This window comes from Anastrepha obliqua, chromosome 1 (assembly GCF_027943255.1).
Source record: "Anastrepha obliqua isolate idAnaObli1 chromosome 1, idAnaObli1_1.0, whole genome shotgun sequence".
In the NCBI taxonomy this organism is placed as follows: domain Eukaryota; kingdom Metazoa; phylum Arthropoda; class Insecta; order Diptera; family Tephritidae; genus Anastrepha; species Anastrepha obliqua.
The window spans coordinates 18367151-18389189 of record NC_072892.1 but is presented as its reverse complement, the minus strand read 5'-3'; the positions used below and the strand labels follow the sequence as shown (position 1 = coordinate 18389189).

At 41.0% G+C, this 22039-nt stretch overlaps 1 protein-coding gene across 1 annotated transcript in view; it reads right to left on the bottom strand.

Annotated features, from left to right (window-relative positions):
• Positions 1-22039, bottom strand: part of LOC129247219 (dynein axonemal heavy chain 5) — a 119371-nt gene that overhangs the window by 20106 nt on the left and 77226 nt on the right. Inside the window, exons 21-26 of the mRNA XM_054886253.1 lie at positions 7817-8203; positions 7157-7742; positions 6865-7098; positions 2250-4927; positions 1949-2197; positions 24-1592 (exon numbers count right to left, since the gene is read on the bottom strand). Of these exons, the coding sequence (XP_054742228.1) occupies positions 24-1592; positions 1949-2197; positions 2250-4927; positions 6865-7098; positions 7157-7742; positions 7817-8203 (5703 nt within the window). The remainder of the gene's footprint in view (positions 1-23; positions 1593-1948; positions 2198-2249; positions 4928-6864; positions 7099-7156; positions 7743-7816; positions 8204-22039) is intronic.

Sequence of the window (22039 nt, the reverse complement as noted above, 5' to 3'; positions counted from 1 at the left end):
CAATTCAGAATTCATTCACTCACCAGCGTCAAAACATTTGAGAACGTTTCCAATTTACTTATCTCCACTAAATTCAGCCAGGTGATGTCCAAAATCCAGCGGAATGGTTTTGGTGTTACGGCATTCAAATCAAGCGAAGCACCGCCCTTCACAAAGGACATGAACTCCTCATGCGTTACGTTGCCGTTGTGATAGTCGATTTTGATGGCCAACATCAAAGTGAACAGCTGCTTGTGCCGCTCATATAAGCTGCGATTCGTGAACTTGTAGACCTCATAGGTCAGATAGCGTAAAATAATTAGTATGCGCTCCTCGGTCACATTTGATTTGGTCGATTTTGTAATGGAGTTATTGAAGATAACCAAAAATTGTTTTAACGAATTCTGATACATAACATTCACGTTACTCATCTCGACAATCAGGAAGTAAAGCACTGAACCACGCGCAGCCACTGCACGGAACTCTTCACGTGCCTTCATTATCTTACGTTCGGTCACTTCGGAAATTTTTAACTTCTGATTGACCTCTTCGGACGTGGTTTTTGTAACACGCAGCACTTCTATAAGCGCCTCATCGTCCACCAACGAACCTTGTGAAGAACTAAGCCGATACAACAAATTCGCCTCCAATTCTTTCATTTTGCGCTGATTGGTCATAACCGTTTCAAAAAGTGCGACACGCTCTGCTTCCAAATCTGACTTCTCCATAAGAATCACTCGCCCTAATAGTTGATCCTCGAGCCCACGCATTGTGACGGTGAAATCAATGATAGACGTTTTTGCGCTAACCTCCGGACTAAAAGGCGGATTTGGTAGTTTGGTGGTGATGTATAACATAAAGCCTGGCATTACATCGCACTCCTTGTCGCCCACCAAGACCTTCTCTATGCTACCCGACTTGATGAAGTTCTTCTCCAATACATTGTCGAGCACTGGATCCAGCTCGGTGCCGACGTCCTCAATCAACAACGGCCGCCCAAGCGACAGTGAGTCTTCTAAATGTGTACGGAAGTATTTATGATTCAGCGATGTGATCTGCAATTCATTATCGCCCTCTTTTGACTTGATCCACAGTTTTCCCTGTGTCTGCGGATCGACTAACAATGGATAACTACTCGATTTTGTGGCAATCAAGGCATTTTGTACAGACAGCTCATCATTTGGCAAACCCTGCAGTGTCCACTCCGACACAGTGGACGAATCGACGAGCATGTTAATGATATTCAAGCCCGTGGTGAATGGTATATTCTTTTGTTTTAGAATGCCCATCCAGGTTTTAATTAAATTCGCACGGAACTCCTGATTATATGGACCGCAATAAGAAAGAAAGCCTGTCGCCAGCAAAACATCACCAACCAATTTGCCCAGTTGTATCTTAAACTCTTTGCTCTGATTGGTCCAACGATGCTTTTCATCTGAGAGTCCATTTATTAATGCTGTGGCTGCAGTCATTTTGCGCAGACACACGTTGGCCGCATCGGTGAGTCGTTGTTTTTCACCCACAGCTTTGTCATATTGATTTTTGACAGCCTGAAGTGCCTCTTCACGCTCGCGCAACTGCTCTTCAGCACCAGCTAAGTCGTCCATGGCTAGCTGCATATTACAATACAGAGGGAAGGTTATGGCATATCAGTGATTTATTGCCAATTCGAAATTTGTGTCCAAGTACAAAGCAATTTCTATACGGCTTACAGGTTTTTGCTGCAAAGCAATCACTGGGATTATGAATCTTCTTGAACTACTTAATAAAAAATTAAACAAAAGATGTGTGTCAATAAAAAAGAAGGATTTTAATTAAATTGCAAAATAAAGCGTGAACTATTTTATGGTTTTGCTAGCATTAGGTATCTGACCAACCGTCGGATATTTCATATTACCTTTCGTTGTGCACTACTCTAAAGCATGTGCGGAACACTACTTCGATAATTGTGTCGCCCCCGCATTTTTACCTTCAAACGCGCCTCCTGTAAAGTCAGATTTGCTTTTAGTGGCAATACTTCCTTATTCACACTGTGAAAGCAGGACATAGCTTTTGTCCAGGACAACAAGCCAGCGACGTCGCCACAAACGCGTCTGGCCATGTCCATGTTATAGTCCTCCATGCGAAAGTACGGCTGCAGCAAATCGATCATCTCATCGTTTATTGTGTCTTTTGGATAGTTTTGTAGTTGTAGCAAAAATGTCGCGCTGGCCATCAACTGAAACGGAAAAATATTGTAGCGATGACATTACATTTCTATTGAAATTTACTTTTAACGATTCCTGCCACGAGGGCTTTGGACACGGTGTTCCGGAATCTGGTATGCAAGGATGTAATTTCCGTTTGAATAATATCAGTACGCAATCCATAATTCTCATGATTAAGTGCGGTGGTCGGCCCAACTTACGCACCGTTGCAATATGCGCCGGCTTAATGGTGTTCAACGCCATTTCGGCCTCCTCTAGCGCCGGCTTGGCTGCCTCCAGCTTTTCCTCAGCAAGTGCTTTCTCCTGTGCAATGTAAGCCACCAACGCCTCAGCCTTATCTTTCACAATCAGTACTTGATTTTTGACGGTTTCGGCTTGCATCGCTCTTTCAGTCACTTCCACCAACACCGATTCGGCATTCTTTGAGGCCTCTACTAGCTCCTCCTCCATAACTACTAAGTCTTTTTTCAATATTTCTACGGAGGCAGAGGCTTCTTTTAATTTTTCTAACCCGGTGTCCATCTTTTCCACGCCATCGCGTAACTCTTTCTGTATTTGCTGGTATATATTTTTATAGCCCGCTATGAAATTCAAATAGGACTTCGGTGTTACGTGCGTGGCACGCCTAAAACGCTGAAAGTATTCTAATGATGTTTCCGCTACGATATCCTGTATAGATCCAAGTGCGTTGACCAATTCTTCCTTCACGGCCGGTGTACACTCAATTTCAAAGTCACTCAGAAAGTGTCTTGCCACCGAGACGAGTGCATCCTTTGGCCATGGCTGGAACCAATCGATGGTGCAGCCGGACACCAGTGCCGGAAATCGTTGCACCCTCGATCGGAATGTTTCACCGACCGGTGAGAAACAAAACGCCACATGCAGATTGGCGCAAGTGCGGGCCAAGAAAAACTCCATCACACTTTCCGGGGTCGCTGTTTTGCGTTGATTCTCTCGTTTCATTACCGGCGTCAATTCTTGTACAATTTCGGCTTGTTCGTCTCGCGAAAAAAGATTTGATATCACACCAGACGATAATATATTATTAAGGTATTCAAGAAAGCCCTCTTCTTTTATATCCATGTCGGTAAAGAGGAACGTTGTACCCTTGCCTTGGACACCACAGGTGCGATACAATAATTTCAAATCCTCCAGAAAGTTGGCCACATTATACGAACGTGTCAGAGCAATTTGGAATGTTTTGTAGCCAGCTATAAATGATGCCAATTTTGTTAATGATTGTTTACCCGATCCACCGACCCCGACAAGCATGACATTTCCCCTCGGATGCCGAATGATTCGAGAAATCTTCACCAAATGCAACATTGCATCTGGGAAGAAGACCAGATCCATCCCAGAGCCTCGTACCATTTCATTGAATTGTGCGAGAAACATAACGAGACGCTCCCGGAGCACTTCATGAGAATTCACCGGTTCGTAGACCTTCGGTAATTCCATATCAGCATCTTCCCCCTCCTCACCCGTCGGCTCAGGTGCATCACGCATGAAATCGACAAACACCGGGTTCGGTACAATCATCTGCGAATAGGCTTCGCCAAGCTCCTCACGTACAAGGCAAGCTAACTCCGAACTGAACCACTCCTTATCCTGAAACGTGGTAAAACGATCCGCAAAAACGCGTGTACATTCGTGCTTCCACAACGACATCAGCACACTATCCGCCGTAATAACAGTTGACAAAGTGCCCACCATACCCTGCCAGATGCGTGACAGGTCACGTAAACTGAACACGTAATGGAACTTGGCGGGTGTAGGCAAAAGCTTCTCGCGCGTGCATTGCCACAAATGACGGGTCACAACAATGAGCTTCCTCACAAGGCTACGCACCTCAGACGCGAAACCGCGCTTGGCATTGTAATGGCCTTCACCAATCACGCGAAATATCTTATCAATAGAATCGTCATCAGGAATATTGCAATTAAAAACACAAAACTGGCGCTTCAAGCGCGAGGGTATATCATTACGACCACCACCCGGCAGACCCATAGCGGCAACATACTGCACATCTACAACTGTTGTGAAGTCACCCGGCTTTTCCAAACTATAGAAGCCCTTCATATCCATGGTCTGACGCACAATTTCATTCGTCACCTGATCGCCCCACTCATTGATCTCGGGCAAATTAACATCATCGATAAAAACGATCAGTTTACGTCCGCCAGGTGGTCCAAATGTAACACCCACACGTTTCTCCACATAGCTCTCGATAGTGCGCTGAAATTGATAGGGACTGGTGGCGGACGAAAAGTTAAAGGAACGACCCATATATGACTCCGAGTTCATCTTCTTCATAAAGTTCTTCATAATCACTGTCTTGCCGGTACCCTGTTCGCCGATCAACATAACGGCACGTTCCTGATTAGCTATAGTGGCAATTAGGTAATCCATGCGTACGTTGTCAACAATGGGCACCAGTATGTTTAGGAAATCCGGCGTAGACAATTCAGGATACATGTAAGGAGTGACCAGTGTCTTCCATGCCTGCCAAGTGCCTGTTTCGGAAACGAAGAAGTCAAAAATACTATTTTCGTTGGGTGTGCCCTGTGCATAGTCCAGCTCAGGGAATGCTTCTTTAACGTACAGGTCCAGGCGTTTACGATCAACGGTACTGAGGTATCCACCGAGGCCCCAAGCCAACGCGAAGATATACAGTCGGTGCAAGTGTTCCGGTGTGCAAGTGTCCTCTTTCTCCTCTACAGCTGGCTCCTCGGGAAGCTCATCTATAGAAAAAGATCATAGGAATAGTGAAAATGGGTGACACAGAACGCGCCTATCAGCAGTAACTTTCAACAATGTACGCCTATATAAGCGGATTAGTAAGTAGAAAAGTTAGTTGGACCAAACAGTTACAAAAGCACTGACCAATACAGTAAATTGCTTAATATTTAAAGATTAGTATTTAGCAAGGAAGTTGGCATATGCACACACACACTTATGCGAACATAGAATGGCGAATAAAGGGTGGTTAAATTTCAAGGGCCGATGTTGAATGTGAACCACACCTAAACGTTGATTTTTTTTTCTACATTTCATTTGACATTTTTCAATTTCAAACTAACTCAATTTGAACCATGGAAAGATGCATAATCGAGCAACCCGTTAAAGTTAGGCACCAGTGAATGACCAATTTTCGAAGAAAATCATCTTCAGTGATGAGGCACATTTTCACCTCAGTGGATTTGTCAATAAGCAGAATTGCCGCATTTGGGCGAATGATAATCCAAGAGTGATTGCCGAAAAACCAATGCACCTACAAAAAGTGACTGTTTGATGCGGTTTATGGGCCGGCGGCATCATTGGGCCGTATTTTTTCCAAAATGAGGCCGGTCAGGCAGTTACTGTGAATAGTGTTCGCTATCATGAGATGATAACGAACTTTTTATGGCCCGAATTGGAAGATATGGATGTGAACGCTATGTGGTTTCAACAGGACGGTGCCACTTGTCACACAGCTAACGAAAGAATGGCTCTTTTGCGCGAAAAATTTGATGGCCGAATAATCTCACGTCGCGGCGATGTCAATTGGTCGCAAAGATCATGTGATTTGACACCGTTGGACTTCTCTCTTTGGGGTTATTTGAAAGAAAAGGTGTACGTCGATAAGCCAGCAACAATTCAAGAGCTAAAGGATGAGATAATTCGGCACATTAACGGCATAGAACCTCAATTATGCCTCAGCGTCATCGAAAATTTGGACCATCGGATGGAGGTGTGCCGCCAAGGCCGCGGCGGTCATTTGGCCGATATTTTGTTTTATATGTAATTGAGCCATACAAATATTATCACAATAAAGAGAAATGACAATAGTTTCCTAAAAAAATTGTATTTTATTCAAAATCAACACCGGCCCTTGAAAGTTAACCACCCTTTACATTTACAAGTCGTGGTATGCAGATGCCATACACTGAACGGTAACGAACACAGAACATACACAGATTCCAAGGTGGGTAAGGCGACCGTGGATTACATACAAGTAACTACACGCAGACATACACACACACATAGGTAAAATACTTGTAAAAGATACTTCAGCGTATTACTACGAAAGTGTGAGAAAAGTGTTTTTAGTTCCGTGCTGAAGAAAAGTGGTGAAACATTCGTTACTTTTTCTAAAAGACACTGGACACACGAACAACAATAGACGGGACTGATGGACTGTCGATCAGCTGTCGCGTTGCAAACAGCAAGGAAAGGAAAACACAAAACATACGAGTAAGAAAATGTGAGAATGAAAGAAGATTCTGTGTGTAAAGGTAAGTGTGTGCGTTATTGTGTGTGAAGACAAATGTTAGCGTGTCTCTGTGTGTGTTTCGAGTTGCTGTTTCATAAGCTTATACATTACCACCATCGTCGTTGTTAGCGGATTCGGGACGCTCCTGTTTTACGTCATTCCCATTGGCTACCATTTTGTATTTTTCCAATTTTGCTGCTGCTGTATATTTTTTTGCGATATCTAAAGTCACATAAAAGTTGTTGATTTTTTCGTTCATGCATAATTTGTACTGTGTGCCTTGTAACTACATTAACCACGCAAAACCAACACTAACACCTGTTCTTAATCATAAGTTTTAATCATAAAACGGATTTACTCACACAGCAATGCATGCAACTGAAGCTTGAAAACACGTGAGCCACGACGCTCTCATAGTTGACTTACCGTCGTTTGTTTCTTTGCTCGACATACTAACGGCCTGCTCTTCCTCTTTCTTTACCGGCACCAAACCCTCCAAAATCGACAGCATCTGGCGCACTATGTTGCACTGCAGCACCGACATCAACAACTTGAGGTTTTGCGTGCCCCAGTTGTAAACCTGCACAAACGTCTGCTCAAAAAGGTTCCAGAAAACCGACTTCTCACCAGGTGCGCGATTCTTTAGCCATGCTTGCACAACTAGTCAAAGTGCGCATGAATACTGTGGCCTGCAATTATTTACTCATTGTCTACTTACTCGGTCTCGAATCTAAGCCAGATGAACTCATGTAAACCATGCCGTTCCGTGATACCGTTGCCGGCGAAGCATTGTCAATATTGTGGGGCTCGAATATGATTTTCACTGTGGGCGCCATTGTAAGGCGATCTCCATTCGCCAAGGTCAAAGTTTTATTATCATCCAATACTGAGTTCAAATTTTCAATCCAAATACTATCGACCGGACCGTCCAGTACGAGCCAAACATGCTCGCCACTTTTAAGTTTCAATGTCTTCCGCCATAATGCCGAGAATATGCCGTCGGTCCAGTCGTTGGTAGCTACATCCAAACGTCCAAACATTTGTGCTGCCGTTATAGCCTTCGGATTCATGCGCATCTCTCGATGGTTGTCGCCCATCTGTGTGAGTGCCTTCATCAGTGTGTGGATGCAAGTTGTCTTGCCGGCACCACTGGGGCCCAAGGTCATAATGCCATGTCGAACAGTCTGGGTCTCGTAGAGCTGTATTAGTTTAAGAACCCATGGAGGATGGTAGACCAAATTCGCCTCTTCAGTTTGCTGTGCAATCGCCGCTTCCAGCTCTGGGTAGTTGGTCTTTTCGAGCGTCTAAGCACGGGAATTCCAAAAAAAAACAATATTTGCAAATATGCATCTCAAGCTTTGTCCAAATATACGCTTACCTGATTGGGAAACAAATCCGACACCAGCGACATGAATAGCGGTTCGTCTTCATCGATCAGCTTCGAGAGGTTCATATCGCGTAGGACCCGCATCACAATCGTACTCTCGCCATCCCTCGAGTTCCTTCGCTTAGCAGCACCCAGCGTACGAAGCACCGACAGTATATTTCGCAGGCCAAAGTCGTAATGAACCTGCTTGGTTAATTGCTCCTCACAAAGCTTGTAAAGCGTGTAGAATTTGCGCGCCAAGGTAATATTTTCCAAAAATCCACAGGATGCCAATTTGACGCGTATAATAATTTGTCTGTCTGGCACCATCATAGCGACAGTGCGAAATTGTATTTTTAAATTTTCAGGTAGTTCTTTTCGTCCAGCATAACCGGGATTCTGAGAAGGAAGAGAGTACAATACAACAACAAATAATGAAAAGAAGAATAGATGAATGGGTGTTTGTTGGTCGCTCATTTGATTTATATGCCGGCAAAAGACTTGACTGCGTGTGCGCCTTTGAGTAATTTATAAGAGAGCTCATTTCTTTTCTAACACAAACAAATGACTTAGGCGGAAAATAATTAAGCTCAGATGGCGATAAGGTTACTGCAGTGACAGTTTACACAATTTTTGCCATTTCAGTATGACGATGTTTATTACCAAATTTTCATTCTCACTCACATTTCCTCTTTTCATCAAAATTTTGCAAAAATTGGAAGCGGTATCGAAAACCTTAAGCAGAGTAGCGCAACGTGTGAGGAGGACAAATGCTTTATTTTTAATACTTTAATTTTAATAAGTTATGGAAAAGCGATAACTTTCATCAAATCGATTTTGAGGTCATATGCGCCAAGAGAAAAAACGGACAACAGGGGTAGAAGTAGTATCAAATCTATGTCCTTACTAGTTAAAGTCGGACATGACGGTCCTTATAAAGTATGATTTTTGTTCGTCGAGCCATCACTAAGTTTAGTAATGCTCTCTACTAAATTTAGTGATGGCAGGGTCATTGTTCTTGCGGATTGCGCAAGATTCGCTTTATACTGACAAGCAAAAATGAGAACTTTAGTGATAATTATTTCACCATATATTAGGTCCTTTCATCGGAATATATTAGGTCCTGTGATACTCGAAAAAACACTAGAAATCTATTGGTTTACCAGGCTCCACCATGCCCCGAAGTATCTTCACACCACGAGTTTTGTATGATGTCAGACTTTCTCTGGAAAATATGACGAGGAATATCGTCATGTAAGGTTCGTAATAAGCGGCCCTGAAATTTCCCGAGTAACTAGTTTCAAGGCATAAAAACTGAAGGGTCTTTCAAAAGGGGAGTATATGTAGTGTAACTTTAAGAACAACATATCGCAAAATTCGTGACTTTTTTGTGGAAATGAACGTACGAATGGGTCGACAATTCAAAGGTTGGTGAACAAATTTTCAAGACACTGGTTCTTTCGAGGACAGAAAAAGAACTGGTAGTCTAAAAACTAGACACCCGAGGCGTGCTGGGGGTGGACATTTATATGATGTAATATGACTATGAATAAGTTCGTGCGGTTTTACAACAGATGGCGTAACTTGATTATTATTCCATCGATCCACATTTCCAAACATTCATTGGAGAGCTACTGTCGTAAGGCACAAACGTCAGTATAAGTTTTTTATTTGAAGCGTAAACAACAATATTTTTACCACACTTGAAAATGTCGAATTTCGTGCCAAATAATGTGTTTTTGCGGGGAATTCTTCTTCATTATTTTAATATGAAGAAAAAAGCAGCCGAAAGTCATCGTATCTTGGTGGAAGTTTATGGTGAGCATGCTCTAGCTGAGCGAACGTGCCAGAAGTGGTTTGCACGCTTTAAAAGTGGTGATTTTGGCTTGGAAGACGAAGAACGCGAGGGTGCGCCGCCAAAGTTCATGGATACCGAATTGGAGGAATTGCTCGATCAAGATCCGGCTCAAACGCAAGAAGAGGTTGCAAAAACTTTGGGAGTTGATCAAACGTTTAAAGCCATGGGAATGATCCGAAAGGTAGGCCATTGGGTGCCGTATGAATTGAAGCCAAGAGACGTTGAACGCCGTTTTATGGCATGCGAACAACTGCTTCAACGGCACAAAAGAAAGTGTTTTTTGCATCGAATTGTGACTGGCGATGAAAAGTGGGTCCATTACGACAATCCAAAACGTCGGGCAACGTATGGATACCCTGGCCATGCTTCAACATCGACGTCGGCGCAGAATATTCATGGCCTGAAGGTTATGCTGTGTATCTGGTGGGACCAGCTGGGTGTTGTGTATTATGAGCTACTGAAACCGAATGAAACGATTACGGGGGATGTCTACCGACGACAATTGATGCGTTTGAGCCGAGCACTGCGAGAAAAACGGCCGCAATACGCCGATAGACACGACAAAGTTATTTTGCAACATGACAATGCTCGGCCACATGTTGCACAAGTGGTCAAAACATACTTAGAAACGCTCAAATGGGATGTCCTACCCCACCCGCCGTATAGTCCAGACCTTGCGCCATCCGATTACTATCTCTTCCGATCGATGCAACATGGCCTGGCTGACCAGCACTTCCGTAATTACGATGAAGTCAAAAAATGGATCGATTCGTGGATTGCGGCAAAACCGACCGAATTTTTCACAAAGGGAATCCGTGAATTGCCAGAAAGATGGGAAAAAGTAGTAGTAAGCGATGGACAATACTTTGAATATTAAATTTGTAACCATTTTACGTCAATAAAGTTTCAAATTTCGAAAAAAAACCGCACGAACTTATTCATAGTCCTATTAATTTTTCACGTACATATTGGTGCGCAACTAAGTTCTCTCTGTTTTTTTTTTTATGAAAATACAGCTTTATTCTGAAAAAATGGTTACAAGTGAATCATTGAAAGTATTGCCCATCGCTGGCTACTACTTTTTCTCATCTTTCTGGTAGATCTCATATACCGTCAAGGTAAAACTGTTCATCTTTTGAGGCTATCCACGGATCAAGCCATTTTTTGATGTCTTCATGTGAATGGAACTGCTGGTCAGCTAGGCCATGTGCCATCGATCGGAACAGGTGATAATCGGACGGCGCAATATCTGGAGACTATGGCGGGTAGGATAGGATTTCCCATTTCAGTGTTTCCAGGTACGTTTTAATGGGGCCGAGCGTTGTTATGTTGTATAATCACTTTTTCATGCCGTATTGCGGCCGCTTCTCGCGCAGTGCTCGTCTCAATCGCATCAATTGAAGTCGATACCAATCCCCAGTGATGGTTTTTCTTGGTTTTAACAGTTCATAATAAATAACACCAACTTGGTCCCACCAAATACATAGTATAACCTTCTCGGCGTGAATATTTAGCCGAGGCGACGACGTACATAGAAGCATGACCGGGCAGTCGCCATGACTTTCTTTTCTTTGGATTGCTGTAATGAATCCATTTTTCATCATCCGTCACGATGCGATGAAGAAAACCTTTGCTTTTTTGCCACTGGAGTAATTGTTCACAGGGGAAAAAACGACGTTCAACATCCTTTGGTATTAACTCATAAGGAACCCAAGTTCCCTGTTTCTGAATCACTCCCGAAGCATGTAATCGCTTGGAAATGGATTGATGGGCAAGTCCTAATACTGAAGCAAGCTCTTCTTTCATTTGAAACAGATCCTCATTGAGCAATGCCTCCAGCCTTCACTTCAGCGTCTTCGAAGGTTTTTGGCCTTCCTTCACGCGGACGATCGTCAACATTAAAATCACTTTCTTTAAAGCGACGGAATCAATCTCGGCACGTTATTTCACTTAAAGTGGCATCTCCATAAACTTTTGTAGCTCTCGATGCGCTTCAGCCGCCGTTTTTTTCGAATGAAAGTGGAAAATCAACACTTCCCGCAAATGACGATTATTTGGCACAAAATCAGACGTTTTCACAAAACCAAAAGTAAATGATACCAAAACAAAGTCACTAATGTGACGAAGCAGTGTCTTTACCATATGTCTAAGCTTGGTTTATGACGTTTAGGTTATGTTAGAATCGACTTGTGTACTAGTCCATGGCTGGCGAGAACTTAGTTGCGCATCTTAGAAAACTTGCTTTCTAATAGGCAGGCAATGGTAAGCCTCCGCGTGTATTTCTGCCATTAAAACTCCTCATGAAAAACTATTTGCCGTTCGGAGTCGTCTTAAAACTGTAGATCCCTCCATTTGTGGCATAACATTAAGACGCACGCCACAAATGGGAGGAGAGCTCGTTCAAACACCTAACAGAAGTGTACGCGCCAATTATTTTTTTATATTTTATTTGGTTGCACAGATTCGGTTATTTTCACAAATTGTAATATTGCGTGACCACTAAAATAAGTACTTTGCGGATGACTTTTGCATTTTAACTAAGCTAGTGAAAAATATTGAATGTATCCTAGGTAGCAAATTAGACAGTTCATTTAATAATTAATAATTAATATGAATTTCTCTCAAAGATGGGTCATGCACGCAGCATTGCTCAGAGAAGGAGCGGAGGCTTGTTGTCAACCTTCGAAAACAAAAAAATCGTAAAAATTTATCGCTGAGTCACTTAAACGTTCCAAAAATTTTGTTGTAAGTGCCACCAAGCGCAAAAATTCCACATTACGACGTGATGGTGGCAAAAGGAAAACGGCTTGCATTGCTCAAAAAAAAAAAAAAAACAAAACAGTCAAGCACGGTGGCGGCACCATAATGATTTGGGGATGCTACTCTTTGTATGTAGTAGGATTTATTCCCCGCATAACCAATAAAATGAATAAAACTTATTATACAAGGACATACTTCAAGAAGTGATGCTACAATTTTCTGAGGAAAATATGCCCTCCGGTGTCTTTTTTACAAGATAATGACCCAAAAACGCTGCTCAATGTTAGTACGTGAATGGTATTTACAATATAATATTAATGTTATGGATTAGCCAAGCCAGTCACCCGACCTAAAACCCATTGAAAACCTTTGAGGAGATTTAGAGAAGCGAATCGGGAAAGAAACATTCAAGAGTAAAAAGTATTTATTTGACCGGGAATGTGCCAAAATACCTGCAAATCACATTCGGGCAGCTTGCGTCGTTTGAACGTGGCTTTTTCGCCTGTGAACAACTGCTCCAGCGGCAAAAAAGCAAAGGTTTCCTTCATCGCATCGTGACGGATGATGAAAAATGGATTCATTACAGCAATCCAAAGAAAAGAAAGTCATGGCGACTGCCCGGTCATGCTTCTACGTCGTCGCCTCGACCGAATATTCACGCTGCGAAGGTTATACTATGTATTTGGTGGGACCAAGTTGGTGTTATTTATTATGAACTGTTAAAACCAAGCGAAACCATCACTGGGGATCGGTATCGACTTCAATTGATGCGATTGAGTCGAGCAATGCGCGAGAAGCGGCCGCAATACGCGGACACTCATGAAAAAAGTGATTCTACAGCATCACAACGCTCGGCCTCACGTTGCCAAACCCGTTAAAACGTACCTGGAAACACTGAAATGGAAAATCCTACTCCACCCGCCATAGTCTCCAGATATTGCGCCGTCCGATTATCACCTGTTCCGATCGATGGCACATGGTCTACCTGTCCAGCAGTTCCATTCACATGAAGACATCAAAAAATGGCTTGATCCGTGGATAGCCTCAAAAGATGAACAGTTTTACCTCGACGGAATATGAGATCTACCAGAAAGATGAGAAAAAGTAGTAGCCAGCGATGGGCAATACTTTCAATGATTCAATGTAACCATTTTTTCAGAATAAAGTTGTATTTTCATCAAAAAACAGCGGGGACTTAGTTGCGCACCTAATATTATTTTGCTGTTTCCCATTCGGCTACGGTGGCAAACAATAATGCAACTTAACATAACGGGCCTTTTAAATTCACAGCGAAGCAGAAAAATTAAATTTCAACAAAAGCTTAAATTTTTTCCAAGCGGCGCAAGGAAATCGATACATATTTCAACGGCCATGTGTATATAAAGGGTGGTTAAATTTCAAGGGCCGATGTTGAATGTGAACCACACCTAAACGTCAACGACACCGTTGGACTTCTTTCTTTGAGGTTATTTAAAAGAAAAGGTGTACGTTGATAAGCCAGCAACAATTCAAGAGCTAAAGAATGAGATAATTCGGCACATCAACGGCATAGAACCTCAATTATGCCTCAGCGTCATCGAAAATTTGGACCATCGGATGGAGGTGTGCCGCCGAGGCCGCGGCGGCCATTTGGCCGATATTTTGTTCCGTACGTAATTGAGCCATACAAATATTATCATAATAAGGAGAAATGACAATAGTTTCCTAAAAAAATTGTATTCTATTCAAAATCAACACCGGCCCTTGAAAGTTAACCACCCTTTATATTTGAGTATATGTATGTATGATGTAAGCCCACGAAACCTGGAGTATTTACTTTCAATTTTAGTTATGCTGCTCGTAGTCTGTCCTGTTGTTATTCATGCCGAATAAACATTGCATGGAATTTCAGATGTTGAGTTAACGGCAATTGTCTTGCAGCAGAACAAGCAATGTAGTCCATACCCACAGTCGACAGCACTATCATCTACTCGTATGTGCGTGTGTGTGTGTGTGTAAGTATATATTGTAGTTATACATATGTATGTAGTACCTCAATCAGGTGCGTGAAATGTCGCATATGGGAAATAGCTCCAGACAACTTTATGACTCGCTTTCTCATTTTCCTTTTGTTATCGGATAAAATGACTCAATGACTTGCCTGGTGTTGAGATTAAGCCATAATCCAATTTGTCACGCAGCAACCACTACCGCTTCCACGTTTCACCTGCCTCCAATGGACACAAAGCCTAAGTTGCCATTGTTGATGTACAGATATGTAGATAAGCATATTTGTTTGCTAGCAGCAGTGCCAGAAACCATTAACACTCGTCAACAATCATTGATACTGGCAAGGAAAGACACACACACTCACATGCACACATTACCCGCTCACCCACACGAATTTCAATAGCGTTGTTAACTTGGTAAGCTGCATGGCTTGCGCATAAGTATGTGAATTTCCATGGTAAATAAATTATTAACATAATTGGCACATTTTATAAATGCAATTAAGGCATGTAAAAATAATCGTAAATTTTTTCAAATTTTACTCTGCTGCCGTAGTCGGGTGAATTTGTGCGTGGCCAACTTTTATTTGGTCTCAGGTTCTTTGTGCGCTATGGCAGGCAACAACAAACAGCCGAGAGTATTTCCACCAAGGTAAGTTAGTCAGTTATGTATCGGGTGTTTTTTTAGCTGCATTAGAACAATGATAGCTGCGCGTGTCACAGGGAATGTGAAGATCCCGATACCCCAATCGTTGACGATGGAATTGTCGTTCCTCAACCCGACCATGACGAGGTGGGAATAGCGATAACGCACCTAAAGAACAACAAAGCCACGGGCGCCGACGGACTGCCGGCTGAGCTATTCAAACATGGCGGCGAGGAGCTGGTAAGGTGCATGCATCAGCTTCTATGTAAAATATGGTTGGATGAAAGCATGCCTCCCGATTGGAATTTAAGTGTGCTCTGCCCAATCCATAAGAAGGGTGATCCTGCAATCTGTGCCAATTACCGCGGGATTAGTCTTCTAAATATCGCCTATAAGGTTCTAGCGAGCGTATTGTGTGAAAGACTGAAGCCCGCCGTCAACCAACTGATTGGACCTTATCAGTGTGGCTTTAGACCTGGAAAGTCTACCATCGAAGAAATATTTACAATACGCCAAATCTTGGAAAAGACCCACGAAAGGAGAATCGACACACTATCTTTTCGTCGACCTCAAAGCTGCATTCGACAGTACGAAAAGGAGTTACCTGTGTGCGCGATGTCTGAATTTGGTATCCCCACAAAACTAATACGGCTATGCATGATGACGTTGCTCAACACCAGCAGCGCTGTCAGAATTGGGAAGGACCTCTCCGAGCCGTTTGATACCAAACGAGGTTTCAGACAGGGTGACTCACTGTCGTGTGACTTCTTTAACCTGATGTTGGAGAGGATCGTACCAGCCGCAGAACTTAATCACTCAGGCACAATTTTTTATAAGAGCGTACAATTGCTGGCGTATGCCGATGATATTGACATCATTGGCCTTAACAACCGCGCTGTTAGTTCTGCCTTCTCCAAACTGGATAAAGAGGCAAAGTGAATGGGTCTGGTGGTGAACGAGGACAAAACGAAGTGGCTCTTGACATCAAACAAACAGTCGGCGTACTCGCGTATCGGCACCCACGTCACTGTTGACAGCTATGATTTCGAGGTTGTAAAAGACTGCGTATACTTAGGAACCAACAATGACAACAATGTCAGCCTTGAAATCCAACGCAGAATCTGTCTTGCCAACAAGTGCTACTTTGGACTAAGTAGGCAATTAAGTAGTAAAGTTCTCTCTCGACGTACAAAACTAACACTCTACAAGGCTCTCATCATGCCCGTCCTAACGTCCCTTGGAGTGTTTGAAAGAAAGATTCTGCGTAAGATTTTTGGACCTTTGCACGTTGGCAACGGCGAATATCGCAGGCGATGGAATGATGGGCTGTATGAGCTTTACGACAACATAGACATAACGCAGCGAATAAAGATCCAGCGGCTACGTTGGCTGGGTCATGTCGTCCGAATGGATACAAACGCTCCGGCTTTGAAAGTATTCGATGCGGTACCAGCTGGTGGTAGCAGAGGAAGTGGAAGGCCTCCTCTGCGTTGGAAAGATCAGGTGGAGAAGGACTTGGTTTCACTTGATGTGTCCAATTGGCGGCGGTTAGCACGAGAAAGAAACGACTGGCGCGCTTTGTTAAACTCGGCCAAAATCGCGTAAGCGGTTATCGCGCCAATTAAGAAGAGGAAGCTTCCTTAGAATACTAAAGTATTGTAGACAACAGAAAAAAATTCGAAAAAAGTATACTTTTGTTAAACGATCACTTTAAGTAAACAGTGTCTTATCATTTTGAAATACGTTTATTTATTGCTCATTTTGAACTGAAGTACTTAGAATGGAATTTTCTCGGTAGTTTGGCTGCCGAGTTATCTCGCTGGTGGAGTAACAAGCAACAGTGATTATATGACTCAAATATATCCACAAAAGCTCTCTAATAGAACGATTATTATGACCGAAAATCGGAATAATCTAATAATTCGCAAATTTTTGCTAAACTTCCTTATGTACTCATTTCAACCCCGTTACATAAGCCCAATAAATTACAAAATGGTGTTTGCTTTTGTTAGTTAAGTAATTGCTTGAATTCCTAATTCGCTTAAAGTTTCCATGTATTGATTTTTGCCGCTGGTAGCATTTAGAAAATAAACAAAAACGAAAACACTACAACAATAGCAATGCCTAAAACAGTAGAAGTATTTTGCCCCTTTGGAAGTGTCATTTTTACATAAAACTCTCATCAATCTAACGGCAAATTAGAGTCAAACTAGGCAGACGGCTAACAACCATTAACTCCCACCGAAAGGTTATACCTTTGTAATTGATATGGTCGTTCATATGTACAGTATTGGCCAAAACTAAAGCACCCCCCTAATGGCATTTCAAATAATGTCAAATAACTCAATAAAACAACATCGAATATTACTTACTTTTACACCTTGTTTCTTCTTATTATCTTGGTGATTAATAAACATAAAATTTTCAACATTTCTTATATTAAAAATTAAATTTAAAAATATTAATATTATTCAAAACTTGTCTGGATAAAACTAAAGCACCCCCCATTAAAAGCGAAAATAATTGTTTTTATTCTTCAGTATTTTGTACTAAACCCATTATTTTTGATAACTTCAGAACATCCTTTTGGCATAGAAGATATTAGGTTACTAATAATTTCCGGAGAAATGTTGTACCAGGCTTCTTTAACCGCTTCAAACAGGGCTTCCTTTGTGCTGCAATTTTCCCTATTAATTTTCGAATTTACAATCTCCCACAAATTCTCAATGGGATTGAGATCGGGAGATTGAGCTGGAGAGTCTAAGACCTCTATAGCATTTTGCTGTAACCACGTTTTACAGTGCCTAGAGGTATGCTTCGGATCATTATCCTGCTGGAACCTCCATCTCAGTGGCATTTCCTCCTCAGCGTGTGGTAGCATTACATCTTTAAGGATGTTTGTGTGCATGAAACGGTCCATAATTCCCTCTATTCGATGAATAGGCCCGATACCCTGGCCAGAGAAACAACCCCAGACCAAAATGTTCCCCCCACCATACTTGGTAGTTCCGATACAATACTTCGGATTTAGTCGCTGTTGCTTTTTCCTTCTTACTGACCTTATTCCATCTGAATGTTTCAAATTATATTTGGATTCATCAGAGAATAATACAGTTTTCAATTTTTGAACTGTCCAATTAATATGCAATTTCGAGTCTCGCTTTTTGGTTTTTGGCGGAAATAAATGGCTTTCTAGCAGGTCGTCGACTGAAAATTCCGGCCTCCACTGCTCGTCTTCTGATCGTTCTAGAACTTACCGGCAAACTTAAATCAATTTTTATTTGTTCAGAAGAGACTGTGGGATCACTCTGAATTTTTCTTTTAATCGTGGAGTCGTCTTGTCGTATAGTCTTTCATGGCCTTCCTCCACTATGGATTGCAGAAATAGAACCCGTTTGTTCAAATTTTTTATAAGTCGCGATATTACACTTCTATTTATTGAATATTTCTCACTAATATTGTGTCGCGATAAGCCACTTTGCCAATCACTTATTATTTTATTTTTAAATTCATTTGAATACGCATTTCTGGCCATATTTGCTGATTTCCCGTATGAAATATTTTTTCCTACTAAATCCGCACGTGTTTTGCACAAATTATTCTAACGAACTTTGACTCAGCTTTAAATACCGTTAGGAAGAGAAATTAACTTAAAAACAACAAAACAAAGCCGTAGTGAAGAAAAAAAAATGTGGGGTGCTTTAGTTTTGACCATTCAGTTTTTAAATAATATGAACATTTCAATTTTTTTTTCAGTATAACCAAAAACGCTTTATATTTGGTATTATATTTTATAAATACTTAAGTAACAAGGAAACACATGACATATGTATATGCCATATTTCAAGATGTTTGATTGAGAGATTTAGCATTATTTGAAATGCCATTAGGGGGGTGCTTTAGTTTTGGCCAATACTGTATATGTATTCATGCAGATAGGAAATATTTTAAATTTGCGTTTGATAGCACAGGTTAACGCAATGAATTTGGGCCTCTTTTAATGTACATACAAGTGTGTGTGTATGTATGCGCATATATTTTTAAGCCCCTTAAGTGTTCGCATACTCTTCATCATACACATATAAATATTGAAGGATGCGTGATTTCGCAAATAGCCAACTTCACTGAGTTTTCAATATTCGGTAAGAAAATAATTGAAAAAAACAAACGTTCCTTCAAAATGAAATATTAGGCGCCTTCGCTTCGATTCGCCACTTCTCTGCTCTCTATCTCTGGGCCAGTGCTGTCCAAAATGAAAAATGTGAGTGTATAAGTGAGAACGAGAGAATGGGAGCAGCCCAGTGGGAAATTTAAACCAAAATAAATAAATATTGGATTGGAGTAGAAAATTTTTGTGGGAGGAATCGAAATGCCTTTTGATATTACATCTATAGCTTCCTTTGAACGACTTGTAACTTAAAAGGCATTGCAAGTCGCCAAAGGCATTTTCTAGCATAAAAAAGTTCTCACAGGGCATTGTATTGCATACACTAAGCGTCGCGGACAAATGTAGTGCTTATTCGTTGTTGGTTTGCTAATGACTGAACGATGGAGAGTAAGAATACGTGTGATCCATGATGGAAAGAATAATGAGGTGGCGCCTATCGTGGTCCCGTTACTTTGCTCTCAGCGAATTTGACAACGAGTTACGTGATTTTAGCTCCAGTATGGCCAGATTACCATTTTCGTAACTTGATTTAGCCTATTTTTTTCTGTTATTTCGTCTGAGAGTTTTAGTTCTTTCTTCATGACATTTTTCTAGCCTGTTCTAATTAAAAGTAATGTTAATAATTTTGTAAAATATACATTTTTTTTAAATTAGTTCAATAATTCACTTAGTTTTATTTAGCTTTACTTTTTTTAACATCTGGTGGCATTGCCCGCGATTGCAGGTGTTGTTGGTGTTCTTCTGCTTTCGGCAGTCAAATCTCTCTCTCGCTACTGCAGTGTTGCCTACCTTTGGATATAAAAACGCACTAAAATTCCCATTCAAAGAAAATAGCACAACACATTTTTATTGAATCATTTAAAGAACTTTGTTTGCGTGACAAATTGTCTTTAGAATGTGCGTTTTTTTTTTTAATATGTAAATGTGTTATGATTATGTACAATTTAATTTATAAGTTATTTTTGTCAAGCGAGACTCTTTTGTTAAGGGAATGACTTATTTGCTATATTTGAGGTTATGTAATATAACTAGATAAGGTACTCTTTTTGTAAAAATGTCAGTATGGTTTCTTTAGTATTTTCTGGTATTTTGTTGCTTATTTTTATAATGAATAAACCTCTATGGTTTTAATCCACATTCAGTAAATTCAAACGCCTTTTAAAATGTGAAAAACGTTTTCAATCTTAAGAAGAGTTGAGAGAGGGACATTTAATTTTCTTCCATAACCTTAAAAGGAGCAAAAAATTAAATTCACACTTTCAAAATATCAATGGTTTTTATAAAACCAACTAATTTTCAATAGCACTAAAATCTTCTCAGAGTGGCCTTTTTTAACCTTCTTTTGTATAATAATACAGTTTTTTTTTAACCTAAAGTTTCGGTAGCTTTAAATTAAAAAAAAAAAGAAACAAACACGAAACTTCAAAATTTTCGCATTTTCGGTATAAAACAGCACTAAATTTATTGCGAAGAGCAAATGTTTGGCAATACTGCACAACTCAGCAAACGTGACGTCACGTATTCTCTGATGGGCGCAATCTTCTTTCTATCATTCTTGCGTGTGATCAATTGATGTATGGGATGGACAGCACTGCCTGGGCTCTGCTCACTTCACGAAAAATTTGCATGTGAAGGACACAACAACAAAGTGTTCAAGCAAGATTCACCGCTCTCTTCTGATATTAGGCAACTATCACTAAAGCGCATTCATGCAGAGCAAATTTTGTTGCTCTAACTTTGCAAGTCCGTTTTTGGTGTTGCCCGGCGTGTTCAGATATCTTGCAATTGTTAGTTTTTCGTCTACAGTGAACAACAACATTGAGAAGAGCTAGAACACACAGAGTGTTGACAGAGCAGGAGCATCACAAGTTATGAGTTGAAGCAAACAATGTTTACCTGTATGCCGCTCTCTTCCAGCGCTACCAACAATAAGAAACAACAAGGCATCACTTCAGTGGTAGTCAAACGATGCTAGTCGCTAATTAGGATTATTTCAATAGAAATACTCACATCAATAACAAACAACAACAACACTCATTAAGTGCTTCCAAGCAAATGTAATTTTTGCAGCTCTTTGCAACGCTGCCACATACATAACATCATTTATACCAGTTGCTTCATCCAATCGCCATTTGCTAACGCCTATACAATAATTAGAGTTAGATAGGACTAATGCATCAAGGAAACGGATACAAATTCATAACTGTATAATCCTGACGATCATCAAATTTTTTGAAATGTTCCTTAAGCACTAAAACCATTAAGTCATTGGGAACTAGCAGGTGACCTTGGCGCAAGCAAAAATCCTTCCATTTCATCTAGAATGGCGACAGCCGCTATTTAAAATAGAATACAAATCAAAATGTTCATAAAAAATGAGCAGATACAAAACAAGTGACTACAGTCTGAAACAAGTATATAAATTTGTTGGCTTAGTTATTACAATAGGTTCGAAATTTCGTAGTGGTACAGAAGAATGTATAAGAATTCCTCTTATTCATCTCTATTTTCGTATGCAGTAAAACGTAAATGCCTTCACCAAACACGAAACTGCCAGACTTTTTCTAAGAGTGAAATCACTTTTAAATCATCGTACAACATGGCCTGATGTAAGGTGCACTCATACGACATGGTGAACTGAAATGCAGAAGGTGTGGCCAAGATCAGACCGTTAACCGGCGCTCAGCGAGTTTGAAAAGATCACTTGATTGGCTGGCGTAACTGGGGTCATGACAGCGGTTTGTTTAGGAAAAAATTGAGATTGTGTTGATGATTTACGAAAATTATCAACATAATGTGTACTCATATCGCTTCG